This window comes from Lacerta agilis, chromosome 5 (genome assembly GCF_009819535.1).
Source record: "Lacerta agilis isolate rLacAgi1 chromosome 5, rLacAgi1.pri, whole genome shotgun sequence".
NCBI lineage: Eukaryota > Metazoa > Chordata > Lepidosauria > Squamata > Lacertidae > Lacerta > Lacerta agilis.
This window is the reverse complement of record NC_046316.1, coordinates 61,441,635-61,463,546: the sequence shown is the minus strand read 5'-3', so window position 1 is coordinate 61,463,546 and position 21,912 is coordinate 61,441,635. Positions and strand designations below refer to the sequence as shown.

Genomic DNA, 21,912 nt, shown 5'->3' with positions numbered 1-21,912 from the left:
TAAGACCTCTAGTGAGCTGTGGCTGGCCTACAACTGAATACTTATCCAGGCTTAACCAAAATTGTCAACAACAAAAAACTCAATTGAGAGTTGAAGGGGGCCTTGTGGGCAATCTGTTTCAAGCCCCTGCTTGTCGTAAGAAATCCTACAGCCTTCACAACAGATGGCTGTACAGCATCTGCTAGAAGAGCTCCAGGGAAGGGAGAGTCTACCACGCCCCTAGGTAAATAAATTTTACTGGTGAATTGCTGTTATGTTCAAGATGTTTCAGCTAATGGTAAACTGAAAGCTCCCCTCGGATGAAATTTAGTCCTGTACTTTGGGGCACCAAAGTACAGTTCCTTTTCCTTCCCTGCAGATATCTTCTCCAGGTGAAACAGTTCCCCAGTCCCCACCACCAAAAAGCCTGCTCTGATTTATCTTAGTGCAGTGCCGAGAACTCTCCCAACCAGTGTGTGGATAGATGCACTCTAGCAAAACAACCCTGGCCCTTCAGTAGCATAACTGAAATCCCACACTGCATTAGATCAGACGGAAAATAGTCCTTTCTCCCCTGGAGTAAATCCAGTCCAGCTTTGGAGTTTCTAGCAATGCATAAATAACCATATAGTCAGCCTTTACTTGACAAGTTAGTTTTATTGAAAGTGGCAGATCCCTCTCACTGCTCATTTGAAAAACTAAGACACTGTTGTTTTGAATAGACACTGTGGGAGCTTTACTGGTGATTAATTGTGAGTTAAATGCAAGGTACCTTTTATGAACAGCACAAAGTAGCAGCTTCACAGCTTCCTGTTTTCCTTTCTACATCATTCCCATATGTTTCGTAAGCAGTCCTGGAGGATAATGGTAAAGGAAAATGGATTCTTCATATTCCTGCCCATGTTCTCAACCCAGCTATCCATGAGCAAAACTGAGAATGCAGCAACTGCAGCTCTGAAGACGTAAAGTATGAATACCAAGAAAAGAGCATTTCCATTACTTTCCCCCTAACATTACTTGCAAGGGTATGTAGAATAGGCAGTTCCACCTCCACCCCTGAACTCTTATCAAAAGAATAAATCCATACCACTGTCAATGACTAAATGGTTTTACACATTTAGGAAGTGACTCTTCAATATGACTACTGTCAATTTGTGTGACTACTTTAGACCTTCCTTTCTTGAAGAGGAAGAACTAGTTGGAAGTCTCAAATGCTTACGGTATTTATAGGCTACTTCTCAGCCAGAACCAGAGATAATGGCCATAAATAAATTGGGCAGAAGTACTGTTCAAGTCCACAATAGAATGAACAGTTCAGAAGAGACAGGATAAGTTTTAGAAACATCACCTACAACTTCCTCCAGCTGTTGGCACCACACATGTATTTAAATTTAACTGAATTGCAGTCACATTTCAGAGAACAGCAAACTTCCAAAAAGTTTGAAGACTTGGAGTATACCACAATCCTTTTACACTGTAAGTGTAGTTAAGCATTTAGCTTCTCTCCCTCTTTAGCAAGTGCATAATACTCTTGATAAACTATTTGAATTGGATATGAATGTATCCATGATACTGAGTGTTCACACTCAAGATAATAAGTAGCAGCAAAAGGCCTTGATTGAGTAGGAGCACATCTTTTCCAAGCTGTTGCTGGTGAAACATGGGCTAAGTGCAGAATGCAAGCAGCAGTCAAACCTACCTCACAAAAGGCAAGTAGACAGACAGGAGAAGGAGAAGGCAAGCTTCACCTGTCTCAGCAACTGTTAGGCCAATCTTGTTCTAACAGTTGAGGAGAAACTCTTAAGCAAAAATCTTGTTGAGTAGCACCAGCATATGCCCACCTAATTGAGTAGTGATAATCCCTCCTTGCTGATGAACATGTTCACACATACCTCTTGCCAAAGCAGGGAGCTACACAGTCCCACCTTTTCCCTTTTGGAATGTGTTTATCTGAATTTCCATTTTCCAGCAGTCAGGATTTTTCTTTGAACAAGGTCTGACCTGAGAGAAATTGGGATATAATTAAAAACCTCCATGAAGTACACTGTAGAAATTACCCTCCTAGGGCTCTGCAAAGTAGTCCATGTTCATTTGTGTTGTAAATCCCATCCAGGGTGGTCATGAAACACACACAAAGGCTCTGAAATGTCTGGGAATCCATAGCACAATGTTAACATCCAACAGCAGATGGCGATGGATTCAATATGCAGTTCTTATGGAGCTGGGGTGGGAAAAGTCACCCTCCTTTCAATGAGTAACAAAGATGATGCCTCAGCGTGCTGAAGTCAGGTGGTTCCTGCTGTGTGAGAACCTGAGGGAGAGAGAGAGAACTTCATAGTAAATTCTTGCTGTCAGCCTCACCAACTTTCTTCAAATTCAAGCATAAACAAGGAATAGCAACCTTGTCAAAAACTCATCTGTCCTAATTTAACAGGCAGGTGATGCAGATGTTTGCCCCAGGCCATGTACTAACAAGAATAATTGTATTTTGAGGGTTAAGTTTTCATTGTACAGGCAACCCTCGATTTGTGTGGGGGTTGTGTTCCAGGTCATGGCATGTGATTGTGGCACATGCATAAGCCCAGCCCTTTTTCCAGTCACTTCTGGGTTGCTGTGTTGCACACATCAATTAGACACATGTAAATCAGTTGTTGCCTGTATTCTATTTCTGTAGATGTAACCTACCCTGGGACCTTATGGTGAAGGACAGTAGCAAAATACAGTTGATAATAATAATTTAGATTTCATCATCCCATACAACCACCAGTTAAAGGACCAGAATGCCAGACAGTTGCCTAGGGCAGAGTATGTGGTCCTAAGCAAACAGCTATATCTTGGGCCCAAACTAAGAACAGCAGCACTAGAGAAAGGTGTACAGGGGCAAGGTGTAGGATTGGCTTCTCTTACTCCTTCTAGCCCATATCCTCATCAAAAATAAATTGTCACATTAACAATGCTCAGAACTTTTACCTTTGCACTCGCTCTACCATGTGTGCAATTAGTTTGTCAGAGATTCCTGGACAAGACTCCTCAGCTAAGCTAAAGGCATTCTCCAGTTCCTCCATGGCTCCCACGTTGCCTCCAGTGTTCTTGTGCTTGTCTTTGAGCTGCCAAGACATTAGAGTAAAGCAAAATGTTTAGAACAAGAGAAAGCTCTAAGTAGCAGCACAAAATCCTTAATGTCAATTTTCATGGGAGGCAAAAACATTTGCTGTATAAAGAAGTACAACAGGCATCTCTAGAATATGGACCAGTTCCACAGCCCCCAAGGCCGTAGTAGTACAGGGGTCGAGAACCTCTTTCATGCCAAGGGCTGGATTCAAACTTTGGAGGCTGCATTCCATAGGTGTGAGAGGCCTGAGGCAGAAATGGGAATAAACAGGAATAACCTCACACACAAACAGCATTTCCCCTATCAGAGCATAGGTCTGATTCCCCAAAACACATGCAACCACCCATCACAGAAATATTTTAGACAAGGCTGAGTGGACACACAAAGTTGCAACTTAGCTCCTGTAGGAGGGAAACTCAGAAAGGTGTCTATTAGTGCCTAAGACAGTTTCAAATAGCAAGCTATTCCTGATGGCTGGTAATGGTGCCAAATTTAAACAGTACCTTGAACAAGCAGAAATTAGAATTAATCTGCTGCAGCAACAGCAATGTTGCCTAGCTGTAAAAATTGCCTAAAGCTACAGTAAGTGACAAGCTCAAGTGACACATAATGATTTGGAGCTGGACGAGGCTCACTGGAGCGGCCCACTGCTGTAATAACTAAGCACACTAGATATCAGGAAACTTGCACCCGGTTCCTAAGTTTAGTTGGGAACTAAATCTCCCCAAAAGCTTGTGGCTGTTGGCAAGAGTATGCAATCAACCACCCAGCACTATACTGCACCCAGTTGCTTCACTCACTATGTGATGCCCAATGTCCCTGGGAAGCTTGCAACTCCAGCTAAACAACACATTGCTTTCTTAATACATGCAGCTACGTGATTGCTGACCCAATTTTACCAAATGTAGACCAGCAAGCCTGGATTGTGGATATAGCAAGGTGTGCATGTTTTGTAGTCATGTCCTTCTTTAGAGTACTCTGCCCCTGTGTACTTATTACTTCCTGTCTGATCCCTACCCACTGTACCATATATTGTTCTCTTATACCACCTAGCATGTGTCTGGTTCAGTAACTCTCCCCTTCATCAGCTGTGCAAATTAAGTAGCTTTGAGCTGTCCTCACAGATCCTGGCTCATAATCCAGGGATCAACCTCTTTTGCAGAGTTCAAGCTGCCTCCCACATCATAAGGATGCAGAACAAGGCAAAAGATTAATTCTAATAATCTGGGAAAGGAATAGCTATTTATTCCTAGTTCCACAGCTAGAAGGAAATGACTTTTGTTAGAAAAGAACACCATGTGGTATGAAGCCAGACACCAGCATCTGAGTAGCTGATAGCTTAAAATGTGCATTCACATATTATGTGTATTAGGTGATACCAACAGCTTATTTTGGTTTTGAGTGTTTTTCTCCTGAAATGAAAATGTCTTGGACTACAGCCACATTTCACCATGCAGAACCACAGCCATTACCTGTTCATCCACAAAAACAGAGATGAAGATAGAAACTTCAGCATCACCATAGGAGTGTAAAAGGTCTAATTTCTTACCATCACTTGGTTGTCAGCTCCTACTCATTATTCTAACCCAACATCCTCAGAGAAACACTTCATATGTTACAGATAATAACTGGGAAAAAGTCAGACCCTGCCACCTCACCTCTCCGAAGACAGGACGTACAAGAGTAGAGAGACACTGAGACCGTGGTTGCCGCTTGATAGGCTCAGCAGGCTAATAGGAGGAGGGACAAGAAGGATGCTATTCAATATGACTCTGAACAGTTCTTTCAACCTGTCTATGAAAATGCTTTGCTTTGACAAGCGACATTAATCTACTACCACTAGCAGGAACAGTAAAGAACAAAGTAGATATAGCATCTGTTAAGAATCTTCCAGTTTGTGCTGCAGCCCCTACATGGACTCTAGAATCCTAAGGCAGATAAATGGCACAGGCAGAAGTAGCAACCTGTATGCAAAGAGTATGATGTTACACCATTTTGCAGCAGCAACTAACAGCAGGATTACTATTTGTAGAACACTTCCTTTATCAGGGATGGCCATTTCCCTCAAATCATGCCCAGCTGCCCCATGCCTGACATCAGATGAGACTTCAGGTGTGGGGCAGGTAGAGGCACAGCTTGGGTGGGGAAGTCAATCACACAGCCAATCTTTACAGAAAGCAGGTTTGCCAACTTTATTTCTTGCAATTTCCCTATGCTTGGCACTTGGCAGCTGGCAAAGCTTTGTGCGTTATAGTACCCAAGCACCCAGAAACCAGCTGGTTACTGGACAGGTGGGAGGGACAACTCATCTGTCAATTGGGTGGGGACAGATAATGATCTGGTCCACCAGTCCAAAAAAAGTTTCCCAACCCTGACCTGCATTCTAGCTCCACTGCATTAAACGGAATCTTCCATGAGTTAACAAAAAAACAGAGCAGAATAAGCAGACTCCAAAATCTAAAGCAAGATACGTTCTGCTCTGTTTCGCCCTTCAGCTTCTTCAGCAGTATGGAATCAAACATGATATTATGACAATGTACATCACAGGTATATGTGCTGCCGAAGCGAGCACAATGTACATCACAGGTATTCCAAAAGGTTGCAATAAACTCTTGTGGTACAGTAAGGAATACTCTCCCTGTTGCGCCCTTGTACTTCACATTATGATTGCAGCCTTTTGGAATACCTATGATGTATACAGCCATAGCATTGTGTTTGATTCCATAATGCTGAAGAAGCCGAAGGACGAAACGGGGAGAATATATTCTGGAAATCCTTGTTGCTTCTTGTATCATCTCATGGAACTATTACATCCCACGTATTTTGCTCGTGTCTAGTATTCCTATGCATGGAACATTACTGAACTTTATGAATTATTATCACTCCTCCATGCATTGATTATTTTGGGCCTCTTTCTACACATGTGAAGCAGACCTGTATATATTTTATATTGTAATCCTTGTTTAGCATTTAGTTGAATTTCATACCCCGTTCGATGGTAATGACATAAAATAAGATATTATATTTATGATACTCAGCAGGTTGCGTTTGTTGTGGTTTGTGCTACTATTGTACGTAACCAAGGTTTTTTGGTGGTTTGCCCCAGCGGTAATGGACACCACACTGACCTTTTGGGACCCATGATGAGACATCCCTTTGTGCAGCTTATTCAAGGAATTGGGACGAATGGTTGGTGGGAAAGTCCAGATTGGCCCTTGATCTCTCTCATCTGCGTCTCCATCACTAGAAACAAGAGTGAAAGTGCATTTCATTCAAAGAACACTGGGTAGAGGAGTGCCAAAATGTGCAGGGGCAGGGCTTCCCCAACTGCAGGCTTTTCCAGCTTAATCTCACTTAAACGCAAACTCATTGTTTGCATTTTCCAACCATTATCAAGGGGCTAGAATGTACTTGGTACCAATACTGTAGATACCAAACTCATAGCCCAGAACTGGGTATTCATATATTCCATGTCACCACGCAATTATCTTATTTAAAGACTGGAAGCAGCCAGCATGACAAATCATATGTTGCTTTTTGTGCCCATCTGTACTTCTCAACAAGCTACATAAAATCTTACTGGCTTTATCGGTACAAATAAAAAATCTGCCGAAACTTTTCTCAGTGACAACTGAGCAATCACACCCTGATTATTCGGGTGTGGAGAAAGGGGAGGAAATGAAAGATTCTCAAAGTAGGACAAATGTCTCAGAGGTTTTAAAAGCAGCTTATAAATGTTTTTAAAATAAAATGGAAACATACATACATGTCAGAGTCATCTGAGCTTGAATCCTCACCATGCCCCTCTGACTTCCAGCGTTTGTACCGGTCAATGAGCTCCATGAGAAATGATGTTTTCTTGGTGTAACGTGTGATAAACTTGTGCTTTAGCAATTCCTTTGCAGTGGGTCTCTGCACAAATACAAGAGACAAGGTGCTTTAGCTGGCAGGGACAAGGCCATAAAGGCGGACAGCTACCACTGCCACTTTCCAAGGAGTCTTTTCAATTTGAAGATGACTAAGGCCTACTCTGCACATTCCTACTGGTTCATCTCCAAGGACAAGCATTTCAGAGCTCTGCTAGCTAGCAGCTGCCAGGTTTTCTGACCTGACACTCGGGCTCTGCTTATGAGAAGAGGCTGGAGCAACACTTACAAATCTGGGGTCCTTGTTAAGGCAGGCTTCCACAAATTCCTTAAAGGGCTTACTGTGGTGTCCCTCTAGCGTTGGGGGGTTATTCTTGGGAATCAGGAAGAGAACTCTCATAGGATGCAGGTCAGAGTTTGGAGGCTCTCCCTTTGCCAGTTCAATAGCAGTTATTCCAAGGGACCAAATATCTGCCTGGAAGAAAAATGAGAACAATCTTTGAACACTCAGTGTTACCATGGCACACTGCATTGACTTGAGCTTTGGTGCTGATTCACAGGAAAAGGGGACTCCTACAGAGACTCAAATCATTCACTTGCCTCCCATAATTGCCCGACTTCTGTATGTGATTGAGTGAGTGACAACTTGTGTGCTTATCATGTGGGCGTCTCCTTGATCCATATGTCTAAAATGAAACGACATCTTAAGGTAAAAGTTATTTCTGGTTGACACAGATTTAGAAGTTCTTGAATAGGTGTGTCTGAGCAAAACATTTTTACTAAGCCTACGATTTACAAGATAATCCAGAAGGTCAGACTGCTGTAGGTTGGACAGCAATAAGACATGGAGATTTAACATGTATTTAAAATCTCTTTTTATCTTTTATTAAGCAGTCCTATAATTAAGCTAACTATCTCTTAGATTTGAAATCTTGTAAAGTGCAAGAAGTTTTTTGTACTCTTCATTTTCTAATACAAAGGTGGCTGCCTTTACAGGGTGTGCAGTTAAGCTCTGATCACAACTTGTGAATAGCAAGCATTTAAATTATATAAGGAATTACGATAATACTGTTTTGTTCCAATTGAAGCAAAACAGTTTCTTTGTTTCTTTGTCACTGTGTATTATATTGTTGTAACCTGTCCTGGGATCTTGTGGTGAAAGGCAGGTAAGAAGTCTTAAAGAAATACATATTACAGACTGTTTTAATGCATCTTTAAACCTAATGGACTGCACCATAGATCTGGGTATATTACACTGTCAAAGCAGGCTGCATTTCTAATCATGAATTTTACTTTTAGGATGGGATCCAACTAACACATTCTCTTAGCGCAAAGATTCCTGATTATTGCACGACGGCACTTCCACACCTCTCCTCCCCCCATGTGCACCCAGTGCCCTCCCCAAATCTGATCCAGAGGGTTAGGAGAACCCATTGAACAGATTTCTTTAAAGCTGTGCAAAGCACATCCTTCACTAGAAAACTGAAGGGGGCACTAAGTGGCCAATGATGTGTATAGCAAGACTTGGAAGCATGTGCACATTTTACCCACCTATGCACCTTTCTTTCTAACGTAGGCAGAACACGGGATAAGGCAATGTAACATGCATTCTAAATGATGAGCTAGGGTTCCAGTAGGCTTTCACCTACTCCTCTCGGCTCACCTTAAAGTCATAGGCTGACTGCTTGATGACTTCAGGTGCCATCCAAAAAGGAGTCCCAACAAAGGTATTCCTCTTGATTTGGGTATCTGTCAGTTGGCCAGCCACACCAAAGTCAGCTAGTTTCACATCGCCTTGCTCTGAAAGTAGCACGTTAGCAGCTGTTCATAGAAAAACAATAATAAAGGCAGCTGAATCAAAGGGGAATACAATGAATTATCTTGCAGTAAGAAATGATGCCTTTCTGAAGCCCCAGTAAACATGTTTTGTGTTAATTCCTGGTTTAATAACGGTGCCTTAGCAATGGCACAAAGGAAGGCAGAACATCCCAAAAACTGGCTCGATCCTCCCTGCTACTTCTAAGCCCAATCTCTTATGACTTTGCAAATAGGGCAGAAGGGTTATATTTTCACCCTGTATGAACTACCAAAGCTTGTTTAACCCCTACCTTGTTCTCAATTCTTAGCCCGCTCTCCTGCCCTCCTTTTCTATATCTTAATGGTACAGCCACTCCTCAAGAAGTCCACCCTTTACAGCCAAGTTACTAGAGAAAGTAGTGCCAGAGCAGCTGCAGGCAGTCCTGGAGGATACCTACTATCTAGACCACAGGTGGGAAACCTGTAGCCCTCTGCATACGCAGGTATAATTCCCATCAGCTGTTCTGCACCTTTGATGTAGACCCATCTCAGTCTGAGTTCAGGCCTGGTTATAGAACTAAATCCGCCTTAGTGGTCCCGATAAGTCTTCAGACTATTCTGATGTGCACAAATTACTGCCAGAATTCATACTTCTTGATTTAAGGAATGATCACAGAAATCCAAATGGGGCGGAGGGCGATTCTAGCATAGACATTGTCGGTGAAAGCAAGTACATGTGGTTTCAACTGCCTCTTAAGAGAACTGATAGGGGGGGGGGAATGAAGACGTGTATTTTGCAAGCCTGACCTTTGATGTCTCTGTGGATTTTCCTCTCAGAGTGAAGATAGTCCAAACCCTTTAGAATTTCTCGGAGAATGGTGGCAATGTAGGTCTCTTCCAAAGGTCCAGGCTTGAGCTACAGGAGAAGTGTAGGAATGACTGTTAAGGAGTGAGGTACATTTAATACATTCAAACCGAAGTCGCTCAGTTCTCCATGCTTAGCAAACTTTAACTTAGATGGCAGGAACAACCATTTGCATGGAGATCAGAAAAAGAGAGAGAAAAGAAGAATGTAGTTATGTACACATGAACTTGTACATGAACTAAAGCGGGATCAGAGAGCTGGGCTGTGATTACTGATTAAGTATTGAGCTGTTCATTCATAACCACTTGGCACAAATGTATTTTGTTGAATGATATGGGCAGTCTACAGGGTGTGGCAGTTCTGAATGTGGATTTGAGATGGTACTTCATGCAACCAATGTAGAATTGCTTTTAATTCTATGTTCCAGGATGAATCTTGTTAAGGTATCAGAACTGAATGACAAAAAGGTACTCACTAGATCCAGTGCTGAGCCACCTCCCAAGTACTCCATGATTATCCAAAGCTTGGTGCCCTGTAAATTAGACAAGGTGTTGTGTGAAAGCAGTGACAGTCATTTCAATATTAAGCCCACCCTGGTTTTGCCTTAAAAATAGCGGAAGAAACATGCCAGACCTGTATTCCTCATTCAGTTCTCGCATGTCACAATGAGACCTGAAGTGCTTGGTAGCATCATGATCCACATATCTAGACATATCTAGTGATATTTTTTTGTTATTCTCAGAGTTGAATTACATGAGTAATCACAAGCTGCAGCTTTTGGTGGACTGTTCCATTTCAGCCTGTAGATTGTTGTGGTGAAAGGACATCTCTAAATCCTTTTCTATATAATAATAATAATAATAATAATAATAATAATAATAATAATACCCTGAGAAGAGAGGCAGGTCAGGCAGGGTGAATGGTTCTGGCCCAGCTTTCTCCATTACACTGCTACTTAAATGTAGTAAAAAGTTGAATGGAAAAGAATTCAAATGTGATCGATAACAACTAGTCATGACAGCTATATTCTACGCTCCAGTATCAGAGAAAGTATGCCTCAGAACCGGTTGCTCAGGAACAGGAGAGTGCTATTACACTTGTGTCCCGCTTGCAGGCCTCCCATAAAAATCTGGCTGGCATTGCGAGAACAGAATGCTGGACTTGATGGGCCATTGGTCTGATCCAGCAGGACTTGCGATACTAGCAAGTATTGAGATTGCCCAGTGTTGTAGTTTGCTCCTTTATCTTGCTAATAGCTGATTTATCATGACACTCTGGCATCCTCAAACTCATGACAACACTAATAAAGAGTCTGCAACTCATAAGCAGGGAAGGGGTTTCCTCTTTAATTCTTGGAGTTTGAATTTTACTTAATTAGTCAAATTTCTAAGTCACTAAATATTTGTGTCATGCTAATTGTAAGAATTTTTAGTTAAACATTTCTGATTGCACCAAGGAAAAAGGCCTCCAAAGATGAAGTTCTCTTATCATGCTCACTCCTCCACACCCACTGCCACACTAATGTCCCAGCCACAAGAATCATTGAGAACACTTTATGGGGTGGGGTGGAGGGAGAGAAATGGATTTAGTGGGTGAACTAAACCCATTTCCCTTATTTAAGTACACAAACTGCAGTATTGTTTACTAGTAGCTGTCCCACAAGCACTGTGATGCAGCTTGCCCTGGTAGCTTCAGTTACCTTCAAGTAGGAACCGTAATAGCGGGTGATGTAGGGACTGTCACACTGACTGAGCACCGTTATCTCCTGCTGGATGTCTTCAATCTCATCCTCTGCCTCCTCTAGGTCAATTATCTTGATAGCTACCACTTCCTTGGTACGGTTGTCAATTCCTTTGTACACTTCCCCAAATGAGCCTTTACCGATCCTCTCCAGCTTTGTAAACAGTTCCTCTGGATCAACCCGAGAGTGCTGAGTCAGTAGGAATAAATGGGGTGATGGGGGAAGAGAAGAAGAGAGAGCTAGTCAAAAAAATAATCTGTAGCACTTTTATGTTAACCTGCCCTGGGACTTTAGGGTTAAGGGTGGGTAATTCATAGACATAATCATCATAAATAGCAGGGATTTAATGATTCATCTGTTAGAGCCATTCTATCATCTAGCATAGGGCTCACTTCTCATTATAAAGGCAACAGGAGCTCAGCCCAAAAAATGTATGTATGATGTGGAGATAGATAAAATTTGCTCTTTCTGCCATACTAGGACAACTGATCACCAAATAAAATAAAAGTTACTGTATAAACATTTAAGACAGTCAAAGCAGATAACCTCCTCACACAATACATCTTTAACTTATGGCGTCTCCACCCCCATCGTTCAGCCTGGACACTGAGATCCAGCGCCGAGGGCCTTCTGGCGGTTCCCTCACTGCGAGAAGCAAAGCTACAGGGAACAAGGCAGAGGGCCTTCTCGCCCGCCCTGTGGAACGCCCTCCCATCAGAGGTCAAGGAGATAAACTACTACCTGACATTCAGAAAATACCTGAAGGCAGCCCTCTTTAGGGAAGTTTTTAATCTGTGATATTTTGATGTATTTTAATATTTGTTGGAAGCCGGCCAGAGTGGCTGGGGAGACCCAGCCAGATGGGCGGGGTACTAATAATAAATTTATTATTATTATTATCACAAAGCTTGGTGATCATCACTAGCTCTGATGGCTTTAAAAGAGTAGATTAGCTAATGGAGGATAAAACTATCAACTACAGTGATATATGGACAGAACCTTCATGTTCATAGGGCAATGTGTCTCCCAATGCCAGTTACTGGGAAGTGGAGACAACAGAATATGGTTAGTCCCTTCAGCACTTGCTTGTGGGCTTCCTGAAGGCTACTGCTTGACTACTTCTTGTATAGGATTCCAGGTTCGGTGGTCTGGTTGTTTAATCTGACTGAGCAGGGTTTTTCTTCATTTTTAAACTCATTCCATCACGAAAAAGTCCTAGGGAGTTCAATAGAAGTTGCTCCTAGTAGACTTCCTTAGAACTGCTGCCCTAGTGTACCTGACAGGCCAACACCAAAGCCATGCCTTTCCCAACATGACACAAGGATTCTTCATGATGGAAGTACCCTAAAGGCTTATCATCTCTCTCTCTCTCTCTCTCTCTCTCTCTCTCTCTGTGTGTGTGTGTGTAGCAAGTTCGTCCCATGTTCAGTGTATCTCCAACCTGTCTGAATTCTGACTTTAAGAGTGGAAACAAATCTTTAGTAGGGATGTTAGGATTCTGAAAAAGTCCAGAATTCAGTAGCAAAATTGCATTTCCACCTATATCAGAATTGCACTGGAATATAATTAAGATCTGCTGAAATCTGATTGGTTTCCACTGTGGTATCAACAAGACTTTAGGGATTTAGTAGGCCTCACCCCCCACCACACACATATTGATATCATTCTTGCACTATGAGCCTGAGCCTTAAAGTGACCTGAAATACGGTCAGCTTCCAGCATCTGAAATGTCAAAGACAGGTACTGGAAACTAGACAGTCATTTAGATATACAATCCAGTGCTATCAAACTATTACAGAGTGTTCCTGCCCATCTGTATCTAGTGCGTCAAAGGTATCCAAGAATGAACCATGAACCAGGAAGAGCCTGCTTCAAATACTGCCTAATCCACACACTCAGCTAGGTAACCTTAAGCAAGCTAGTATCTCTCTGCAATGTGGAGATAACACTGAACCACATTACCATGGTTCCTGTTAGGGTTAGGAAACACTGAATAGAAGAGCTAAAAATAACTTAGCATTCATAACATCTAGAGGGGCAGCTGTGTTAGCCTGCTATAGCAAAAACAACACAAGTTCTGCACAACCTAAATGTCTCATAAATTTCTTATGGCATAAGTGTGGAAGTGATCTGATGAAGTGGACTCCAGCCCACAAAAGCTTATACCATCATAAATTTGTTAGGGTTACCTGATATGGGATGACAGCAGCAGAGATACCAGAAAGTTGGTGAGAGGATTTAATTTCCCAAACATATACACAAAGCTGCCCCATCACAAAGACAATGAGAGTGAGCCACATTCAATCTGAGAAGCTTCACCCCACAGTGACAGTTAGGAAGGATTGCTATTTCTCCAGGGTTTGCCTCAGACACCACAAGAATACTAGAAAAGTTGGGGAGAGGCTTTAATGTCATGTCCACCCCAGCACCTATCTTCTCTGCCCTATAACCAAGATAAGCTCTAGTAAACTGTGCTTGGGAGTACCTTTGATTGAAAAAAATAATTTAATTACACCAAAGATGAAAACTAGCTTATACCAGTGTAACTTTTTTTCAGTGCAGAATTGTTTTTTGAAGCACGGGTTACAAGCTGTCCCTGTTAATGGATTTTCCACACTGTGTGTGTGTGTGTACATGCGCTGCTTAGGGAAGAAATAGTACAGACTCGCTTATAAATCTGTCATCAAAAAGGACCACACCTGTTTCAGTTCCCCTTCTTCCCAAGATTTCTTATCTTTAGTAATTAAACTGATAAGATGCCATTAAGAAACCTTTGGACAGGGTATAAGAGATAACCTCTCCTACTCAAGGACGGCAGTTACCCAATCAAAGTATGAGCAGGCCTCATGCTTTGAGTTCAGCCCCACTCTAATAGGGTTCTCAGTCAACAAAACAGAAGAGGGCAACCAAACATCCTCCTGTCTCCATAGCAACACCCAAACAGCACAGGCCTCTGAAAGAATGCCTGCTGGCAATATAGTGAAGTGAAATGTGAGCAACAGTGGGGTAGAAGAGAGCTAGAGCACAAGAGACTGAGGGGAAATAAACCAGACTTCCCCAACCTTCCAGTTATCTTGGACTACAACTGTGCAGGCTGGGATTGAGGGCAGTTGTAGTACAAAACATCTGCAGAGCACGAGCTTGGGGAAGGCTGAAGTAAGCCAACATCTCATGAGCTAGAAAAAAGACGTCAGAGAAGGAAACCTAGAAAATTGTTATGATCCGTTATGAAAAACAGAAGGCAAATAAAGACTCGTCGAATAGGTCATTTATGAGGATGCAGCACGATGCAGCCAAGCCAACAAATTGGATGAATCACCCAAAGAATGTATCCTGATCACAGAATAAGAGAAACAAGAACCTTGAAAAATTATGCCTTCAGTAGTGAGCTCAGTGGTCCTTCCTGTCTGTCTCTCAGGTCTTAACACTGCTCAGCTGCTTTCCCTCAAACATACTCCTTGGCTATTGGCCTCTCATCCTTGCCACGTACAGTGGTACCTTGGTTTACGAACTTAATCCGTTCCGGAAGTCCGTTCTTAAACCAAAGCGTTCTTAAACCAAGGCGTCCTTTCCCATAGCAGTGGGGGACTCAATTTACAAATGGAACACACTCAACAGGAAGCAAAACATGTTCTTATTCCAAGGCAAAGTTCACAAACCAAAACACCTACTTCCGGGTTGCAGAGTTCTTAATCCAAGTTGTTCATAAACTAAGCTGTTCTTAAACCAAGGTACCACTGTACATTGTGGCAGTAAAAGAGAAAGCTGGGAGGGAAACCAGATATGGTGAAGTGGTTAAAGCTACTACAGTATTTCTCAGCCTTAAATTCCACCATAGGGAATAAAAAGAGGCCCTGAATATTTACAGTATGTGTTAGAAACACAAACTTAATGTACCCATCCACTACTTTGAAAAATATTTCTTACTTCAGTGGTACCTCGTGCTACGTACTTAATCCGTTCTGGAGGTCCATTCGTAACCAGAAACTGCTTGTAACATGAGGCATGCTTTCATTAATGCCGCCGGAGCGCAACTTCCACTCGCATTCCGGGGCAAAGTTTGCAACAAGGGGCATCTACTCCCGGGTTAGCGGAGCATGTAACCCGAAAAATTCGTAAGGGGAACAGTACATAACACGAGGTACCACTGTACTCAGATTCTTCTGAGATGATACCATTTGATGGGAAATGGTAGACCAGTTTGCAGAAAGAGAAAGTTTTGCTCTCCCAAGAATCAGGGTATGACACAGGTGTGAAGCACACAACTTTTCATACAAAACAAAGTAACAAACATTGGACCCAGGTAGAACAACATGTTGCATTTTAAAAATGACCAAATCTGGGTGCTTCAAGAGAACAAGTCATTATGCAAATGTTTAGGAGCACAGAGAGCTGCCTTATAGAGTCTCAAGGGTAATTCCTCTTTCCAAGCCCCCAGTCAGGCCCTTTTGATCTCCATCAACTCTCTTGCTACTCTAGGTTTGGCTCATCTGCCTCCTTTTCCTGAGTTGGGTTACTGCTCCAAGCCCCTCCTCCCCAGCCTCTTCTTTGCTGAGTTTGTTCTGTCACCTTCTGTCTCCAGGCCTTTCCACCACACTTGCCTTCCATTCCTCTCTCTCCTCCCTCTTCTTCTTTTCTCTCTCTCTCGGCAGCTACAACCATTCACTCCATTCACACCACTAGCTGTTCCTAGATGCAGCTGAGCAGAAGGATCTTGGTGCTGGCTTCATAATCCTACTACCTGTGTTTGGCCTGCCCTCCATTCTAGTGCAGAGGAAGGCAGAATATGTTTCACCAGGTTCTGAAGTTAGGTGATGTAATCATAGGGAGAAGTCAAGAAAAATCCTGTTCCCTCCCTTCAGCGTCAAAAGATTTCCAGTGCTACCAAGCCAGAAAGACCAGATATGCAACGGAAGCGAAGATTTTAAGAGTACTAAGTGTGGGTGCCTTATACTAAATTCCACACTTGGGCACAATTAGCAAATTGTGCTGCTGCACCAAATAGCAAAAAAGAGGCAGCACCTCAAAGTGGTACTGTTATTCTCTCTCTCTCTCTCTCTCTCTTTTTTTTTTACAAAACAGTATAATAACCTTAACATATCCTTTTGGCTATATGGAAAACTGTTCAGTGCTCCTGAATAAAGCTTTACCAAAACGTGTAGTGTATTTTAAGAAAATAAAATTCACAGTATCATTTGGAGGCATTGCCTTTCTGTTGATTCATTTTGATATCAGTAAACTGACAAATCATTCAGCACCACAGTGACCTTAGATGTCTTCCTTTTAGTCAATTTCTCATATAGTATGGTAGCTTTTTCATGGGGAGTATGCTTTAGTTTAATTTAGGGTTCATCCACACTTCCATTTGCCCTACTGCTTTCCTCTGGGAAAACCGGCATTTTAGCACTGAATCAGAACAATTGGGTTTTCTGTGGATTGCCACTTGTTCTGATTTAGCGCTAAACTGGGGGTTTTCCAGAAACAAATGGTGGTGCAAAGGTAAAACCTCTTGCACCCATGCCTAAAAAGGAAGAGACAAGCGGAAATTACTTGGACCAATGCATTCTAGGCATGGGAGTGTAGACAAGCCCTAAGTTTATTCAAAAAGAGCCTCCAGTTCTCACTTACCTGGTTGGCAAATTCCCTCAGGTGGGCCATGGCTGAAGATCAGCACAACACCCATTCACCAATCTTCTTACACAGTAATTAAAAATGTGCTCTCTTCTATGGATCACTTAAACTATTTAAAACAAAACAAAACAAAAATGCAACCAGTTATTATTGTAAAACTCCTGTGAAATGACTCCACTGCACCATAAATGCCAAATAATAGTTTCCATAGGCAGCCCTACCCTCTTCGAGATAGAGAGATTTAGCCTACTTATATCATGGACAAAACATTAGGTGCCACAGGTAACCTGGGCCCAGTTACTCCACTCCCCCTCTTTCTTTTCTTATTGCCTAGCCTACTTCACAGGGTTGTTGTGAGGATGAGGTGGATAAGCCCATTTCCAGGTTTCTCACCTGAGCTCCTTGGAGGGAAGGTGGGATAAACACACCATCACCATATTTACAGTTTCTAGAGTGTCCATGGGGTCACGAAGAGTCGGACACGACTAAACAAAAACAACAACAGTGTAGGCAACTTAGCCACTGGGAGTGAAGCCCAAGCGAAGGAGTTACTGCTCAGCGTGACCAAGCCCCTTAAGAGAGCAAAACCTAAACAGATTACACCAACCAATCCCTCTGGAGCATGAGAGGTCGTCCACCTCCATCCCCATGCAGAATAACTAAAGGAAAAAAAGAAAAAAATAGCGAGCACGACACAGGCTGCAATTCCCAAGGCAACCCCTCCCCGTCTTTACGGACCGTAAAAAGGGTGGGGTGCGGGGGCAGCCTCTTTCCTACGAATTTATGAATGGTCTTGCAAAGACACGAGAGCCTAATACTGACTCAGTGGCTTGTGGGTTTGCAGGTCCGGCCCGGCCTTAAAGTGTGCGTCCAATAGGAGGTTCCTGGGGGGGGGGCAGGCTGCCCCCTCCCCTGCTGCCCCCGAGCACAGCAGCTCCACCCAGCCTCCAGACACAACTGTCATGGCAACGGTTGCCGCCGCCAGCATTGCTCCGAGCAGCCCTTGCTCCCTCCCCGCAGAGAAGCAGCCCCGCTCCGGTGTCCTCCGCGCCTCACCTGCACCCCGAGGGTCCGCCCCGCCCCGCTGACCCATCGCGGCTCCGCGCGCAACCACCTCGGGATACTCAAATCGGTTACAGCAACTGCAGGAGAGGCAGGGAGGACGCCAACAGCCATGCGCAGGAATCTTTAACTCGCCGCCTGGGCTGCTGGGAGGGGTAGTTTTTGCAGCGCCGTCTCACAACGGAGTGGCCGAGCCAGGGACTATCATAACCATCATGCACTCGGAGAAGGCGGGGCAAATAGCCGGGAAAGCGAGGGCTTCCGGGAAAGGTAGTTTGGTCAGCTTTGCTGTTAACATTCCTGCTCCTGGCTCCCTTTCCTCCTGCCTTCTGCTCGCGGGGGTTGAATCATGCAGCTTTCGCCTAAAGCAAAATGTCACACGACAATCGGGGACGGGCTTTAGGAGAGGACGGCATCACGGTTGCTTTGTGGGGTGATAGTGCTTCCCTTGGCTCCCTCAACTCCGTTGCCTAACATGGATCAGCTGTGAATCTACAGCATTTCGTCGATTCTGCTCCATTCGTCCTTACAAATGTTGCCTTGCATCTCAAGCAAATGTTTCTGACAGAGATCCTGGAAGTCCCTGACGGGCCTAGAATAGGGAAAACCCTGTTGTTTCCTTTGACAATCATGAGGCAGTTCATAACTGGTAGAACGTTGCCTATGTTACCATATTGATTTGGCACGTGTTTTTAGTAGGTACTGTATGTGTGTTTTAAAATTGCTTTTGTTCTAGTAAGCAGTATGTAAATAAATTTTGTTAAATAAATAATTTTAAAAAACTAACAGCTGTTTTGAGTCCTCACTTCCAAGATAAGAGCTAATTCTCTCACATAACTTTTGGGCAGAACTGCAGCTGATCCCTGGTCATCTGCAAAGGAAAAAAAATGTTTTTGGCCCTTGTACTTCACTTTACTAACATGCCCAGGGCCGCTCATCTCTTTAGAAATGGCTTGGATGAAGGAATAGAGGGGATGCTTATCAGATTTCCAAATGAGATTAAGCTCGGAGACGGAACATCGTAACATTTTTATCCCAGTCTATATCCATATCGGAACTGTTTTTATATATGGAGTTGTGTATCGCCTTAAAAGATAAAGCTCTTGCACATTCAATTTGGTTTAGATAAAGTGTAGGCAGGTTGGTATGCCTAGCTGGCTGGCAGTTTTAGCAGGTCTTGCTGGTCCTCATTTTAAAGAAGGAAGTAGGGTAGGGTTCCTCAAGTGAAGGATGGAAAATGCATGACACTTAACATGAGTTATATGAGATAATCTTCAGGTCACTTTACAGGCCTTTGAACTTACTTCTGCTTCAGTTTTACCTCTAGAGCACCCTTTCTCAACCTTGGGTCCCCAGGTGTTTTTGGCCTACAACTCCCAGCATCCCTAGGTAGCAGGACCAGTGGTCAGGGATGATGGGAGCTGTAGGCCAAAAACATCTGAGGATCCAAGGTTGAGAAAGGCTGTTCTAGAACATGGGTAGGCAAACTAAGACCCAGGGGCTGGATGCGGCCCAATCACCATCTAAATCCGGCCCGCAGACGGTCTGAGAACCAGTGTGTTTTTACATGAGTAGAATGTGTGCTTTTTTAAAAAATGCATCTCTGGGTTATTTGTGGGGCATAGGAATTTGTTCATTCCCCCCCCCAAAAAAAAATATAGTCCGGCCCCATACAAGGTCTGAGGGATAGTGGATCGGCCCCCTGCTGAAAAAGTTTGCTGACCCCTGCTCTAGAATATACATGAAATAATCTATGAGCACTGTCCAATATCTTAAAAACCGCTTATCTATTGGTTTGAAGAAACATAAGTGGGGGTAACCTTGCTGAAACTGAGGTATGGGTCTGATCAGTGAAAGGAAGGTGGGGTATAAATGCAAGAAAATAAATAAATATGTGTTACAGGCATACCTCATGTTGTGTTCTGCTCTTCTTACGGACTTTCAGCTTATGAACGTTGCAAACCCGGAAGTGTTTACGCCCGCACATGCGCAGAAGCGCTCGATTGCGCCACGCACATTCGCAGAAGAGGCACTCTATTTGCGGACTTTTCGCACCCCGAAACGGATTAAGTCCGCAACTAGAGGTACCACTGTATAATTTTTATGTAGAATAATAGACTGTGCTGTCCTACTCAGATGAGTGTCATTCTTCATAGTTACCATGAGAGGGCATCTGCTGCCTAAGAGAACAGTCCTCACCATGTCCACTCAGAAATAAGGTCTATTGAATTCAGTGTGACTTACTTCGAGGCAGTTGGGGTTACTACTGCAGTCTAACTCGTATGTCTATTCAGAATAAATTCCCATTGAGTTCCATGGAGCTTATTCCCAGATAAGTGGACATAAGATTGCAGCCTCATTCACTTTCAATCTGGTGAGCTGGGACTCATTGCTGGGTTGCAACTAAACTCCAGTTACATGACACCAACGCTACCACGGTCCAAATATATATTAAAAGCTTGAGTGAGTCCCCATATGTATAAAACAAAGTAGAAAATTCTTTCCAGTAGCACCTTAGAGACCAACTGAGTTTGTTCTTGGTATGAGCTTTCGTGTGCATGCACACTTCTTCAGATACACTGAAACAGAAGTCCACACATGTATGTTTGGTTTAAAGGAGGTTCCAGAGTGAAAAGATTGAAGACTTCTGGATGATATTATTATTAGTGTGATATTAAGCATATTTACTCAGAAGGATTTCCTAATGACTCTAATAGGACTTGGTCTTTATTTAACGGGTGCCAGCAAGCAGCCTTAGGCTGCAGTCCCATGCCCACTCAACTAGGAATAAGCCACAGTTAACACAGTGGGATGCACATCTGAGGAAAACATCATGGGGTTCTAGGAGGGGTAGTACCTCTGGTGGGGGACATGTTGTGCTCCTTCTGGGGTAGTTTGTCCACCTTTGGTCCCCACTCTGCACTCAGCTCTCACCTGTGGCTCCTAGAAGATGTTTGCATGTGACAGCAGCCACACCCCAGGAACTGTCTCAAACCCTCAGTGACTTAAGGACTTCTCCTGCATGTGAAGACAGGCTGCAGCAGATTGAGCGGACGAGACCAACAATGGGTCCCTTGGTCAAGAAGGCAGTTGCTGCACATGCTGTAGAGGGACATGAGGGGCAGGTGGGGCTCATCAACCTGGGAAGGTAGCCCATCTAGGAGAATGAAAATGATCCTAAACAGATCTTAATTATACTCTGATATAGGTGGAATTGCAAATTCGCTACTGAATTCTTGGGTTTTCCAGAATCCTAACATCCCTACTAAATGTTTGTTTCCACTAAAAAAGTCAGAATTCAGACAGGTTGGAGATATACTGAACATGGGACAAACTTGCTGCATGCAGACATAGATGGGCAGATGATAAGGTGCACACCTTTCTGTGTGCTCAACCTGTGCCTAGAAATAATAATGCGCTTTGGGGGTACCTTCCAAAACTACAATGCTTTGGTTCTATGATTCTGTGAGAGATAGGTTTATTTATTGTTCACATGGAAGATGGAACAAAGTTATTTGGTTCTGGAGGGTGGGACTCGAATCCATGGCTTCGGGGTATGGGAGAGGGGATTCCGACTGAACGTCTGGAGGAACTTTCTGACAGTGGGGGCTGTTTGACAGTGGAGTGGTCTCCTGGGGGGGGTGGACTCCCCTTCCTTGGAGGCTTTTGGGCAGAGGTTGGGTGGCCATTGTCATGGGTGCTTTAGCTGAGATTCCTGCATTGCAGGGAGTTGGACTGGATGACCCTGGGGTCCCTTCCAACTCTACTCTATTATTATTATTATTATTATTATTATTATTATTATTATTATGAAATTTAAAAAATAAATTTAAAAAATGTGTGTAGCTCTTTGTGGTTA

The 21,912-nt window shown here is 43.3% G+C and overlaps 1 protein-coding gene across 1 annotated transcript; it reads right to left on the bottom strand.

Annotated features, from left to right (window-relative positions):
- Positions 1 to 616: 616 nt before the first annotated feature.
- Positions 617 to 18,172, bottom strand: STK25 (serine/threonine kinase 25). The gene is made up of 12 exons (XM_033150188.1): positions 18,048 to 18,172; positions 16,989 to 17,100; positions 11,319 to 11,549; positions 10,095 to 10,151; positions 9,562 to 9,670; positions 8,621 to 8,778; positions 7,247 to 7,432; positions 6,858 to 7,003; positions 6,220 to 6,334; positions 4,750 to 4,821; positions 2,950 to 3,086; positions 617 to 2,290 (listed from the first exon to the last, which is right to left on the bottom strand). Exons 2-12 carry the CDS (start codon positions 17,016 to 17,018, stop codon positions 2,251 to 2,253), a joined length of 1,281 nt encoding a protein of 426 aa, XP_033006079.1. The 5' UTR covers positions 17,019 to 17,100; positions 18,048 to 18,172; the 3' UTR covers positions 617 to 2,250.
- Positions 18,173 to 21,912: the final 3,740 nt, after the last annotated feature.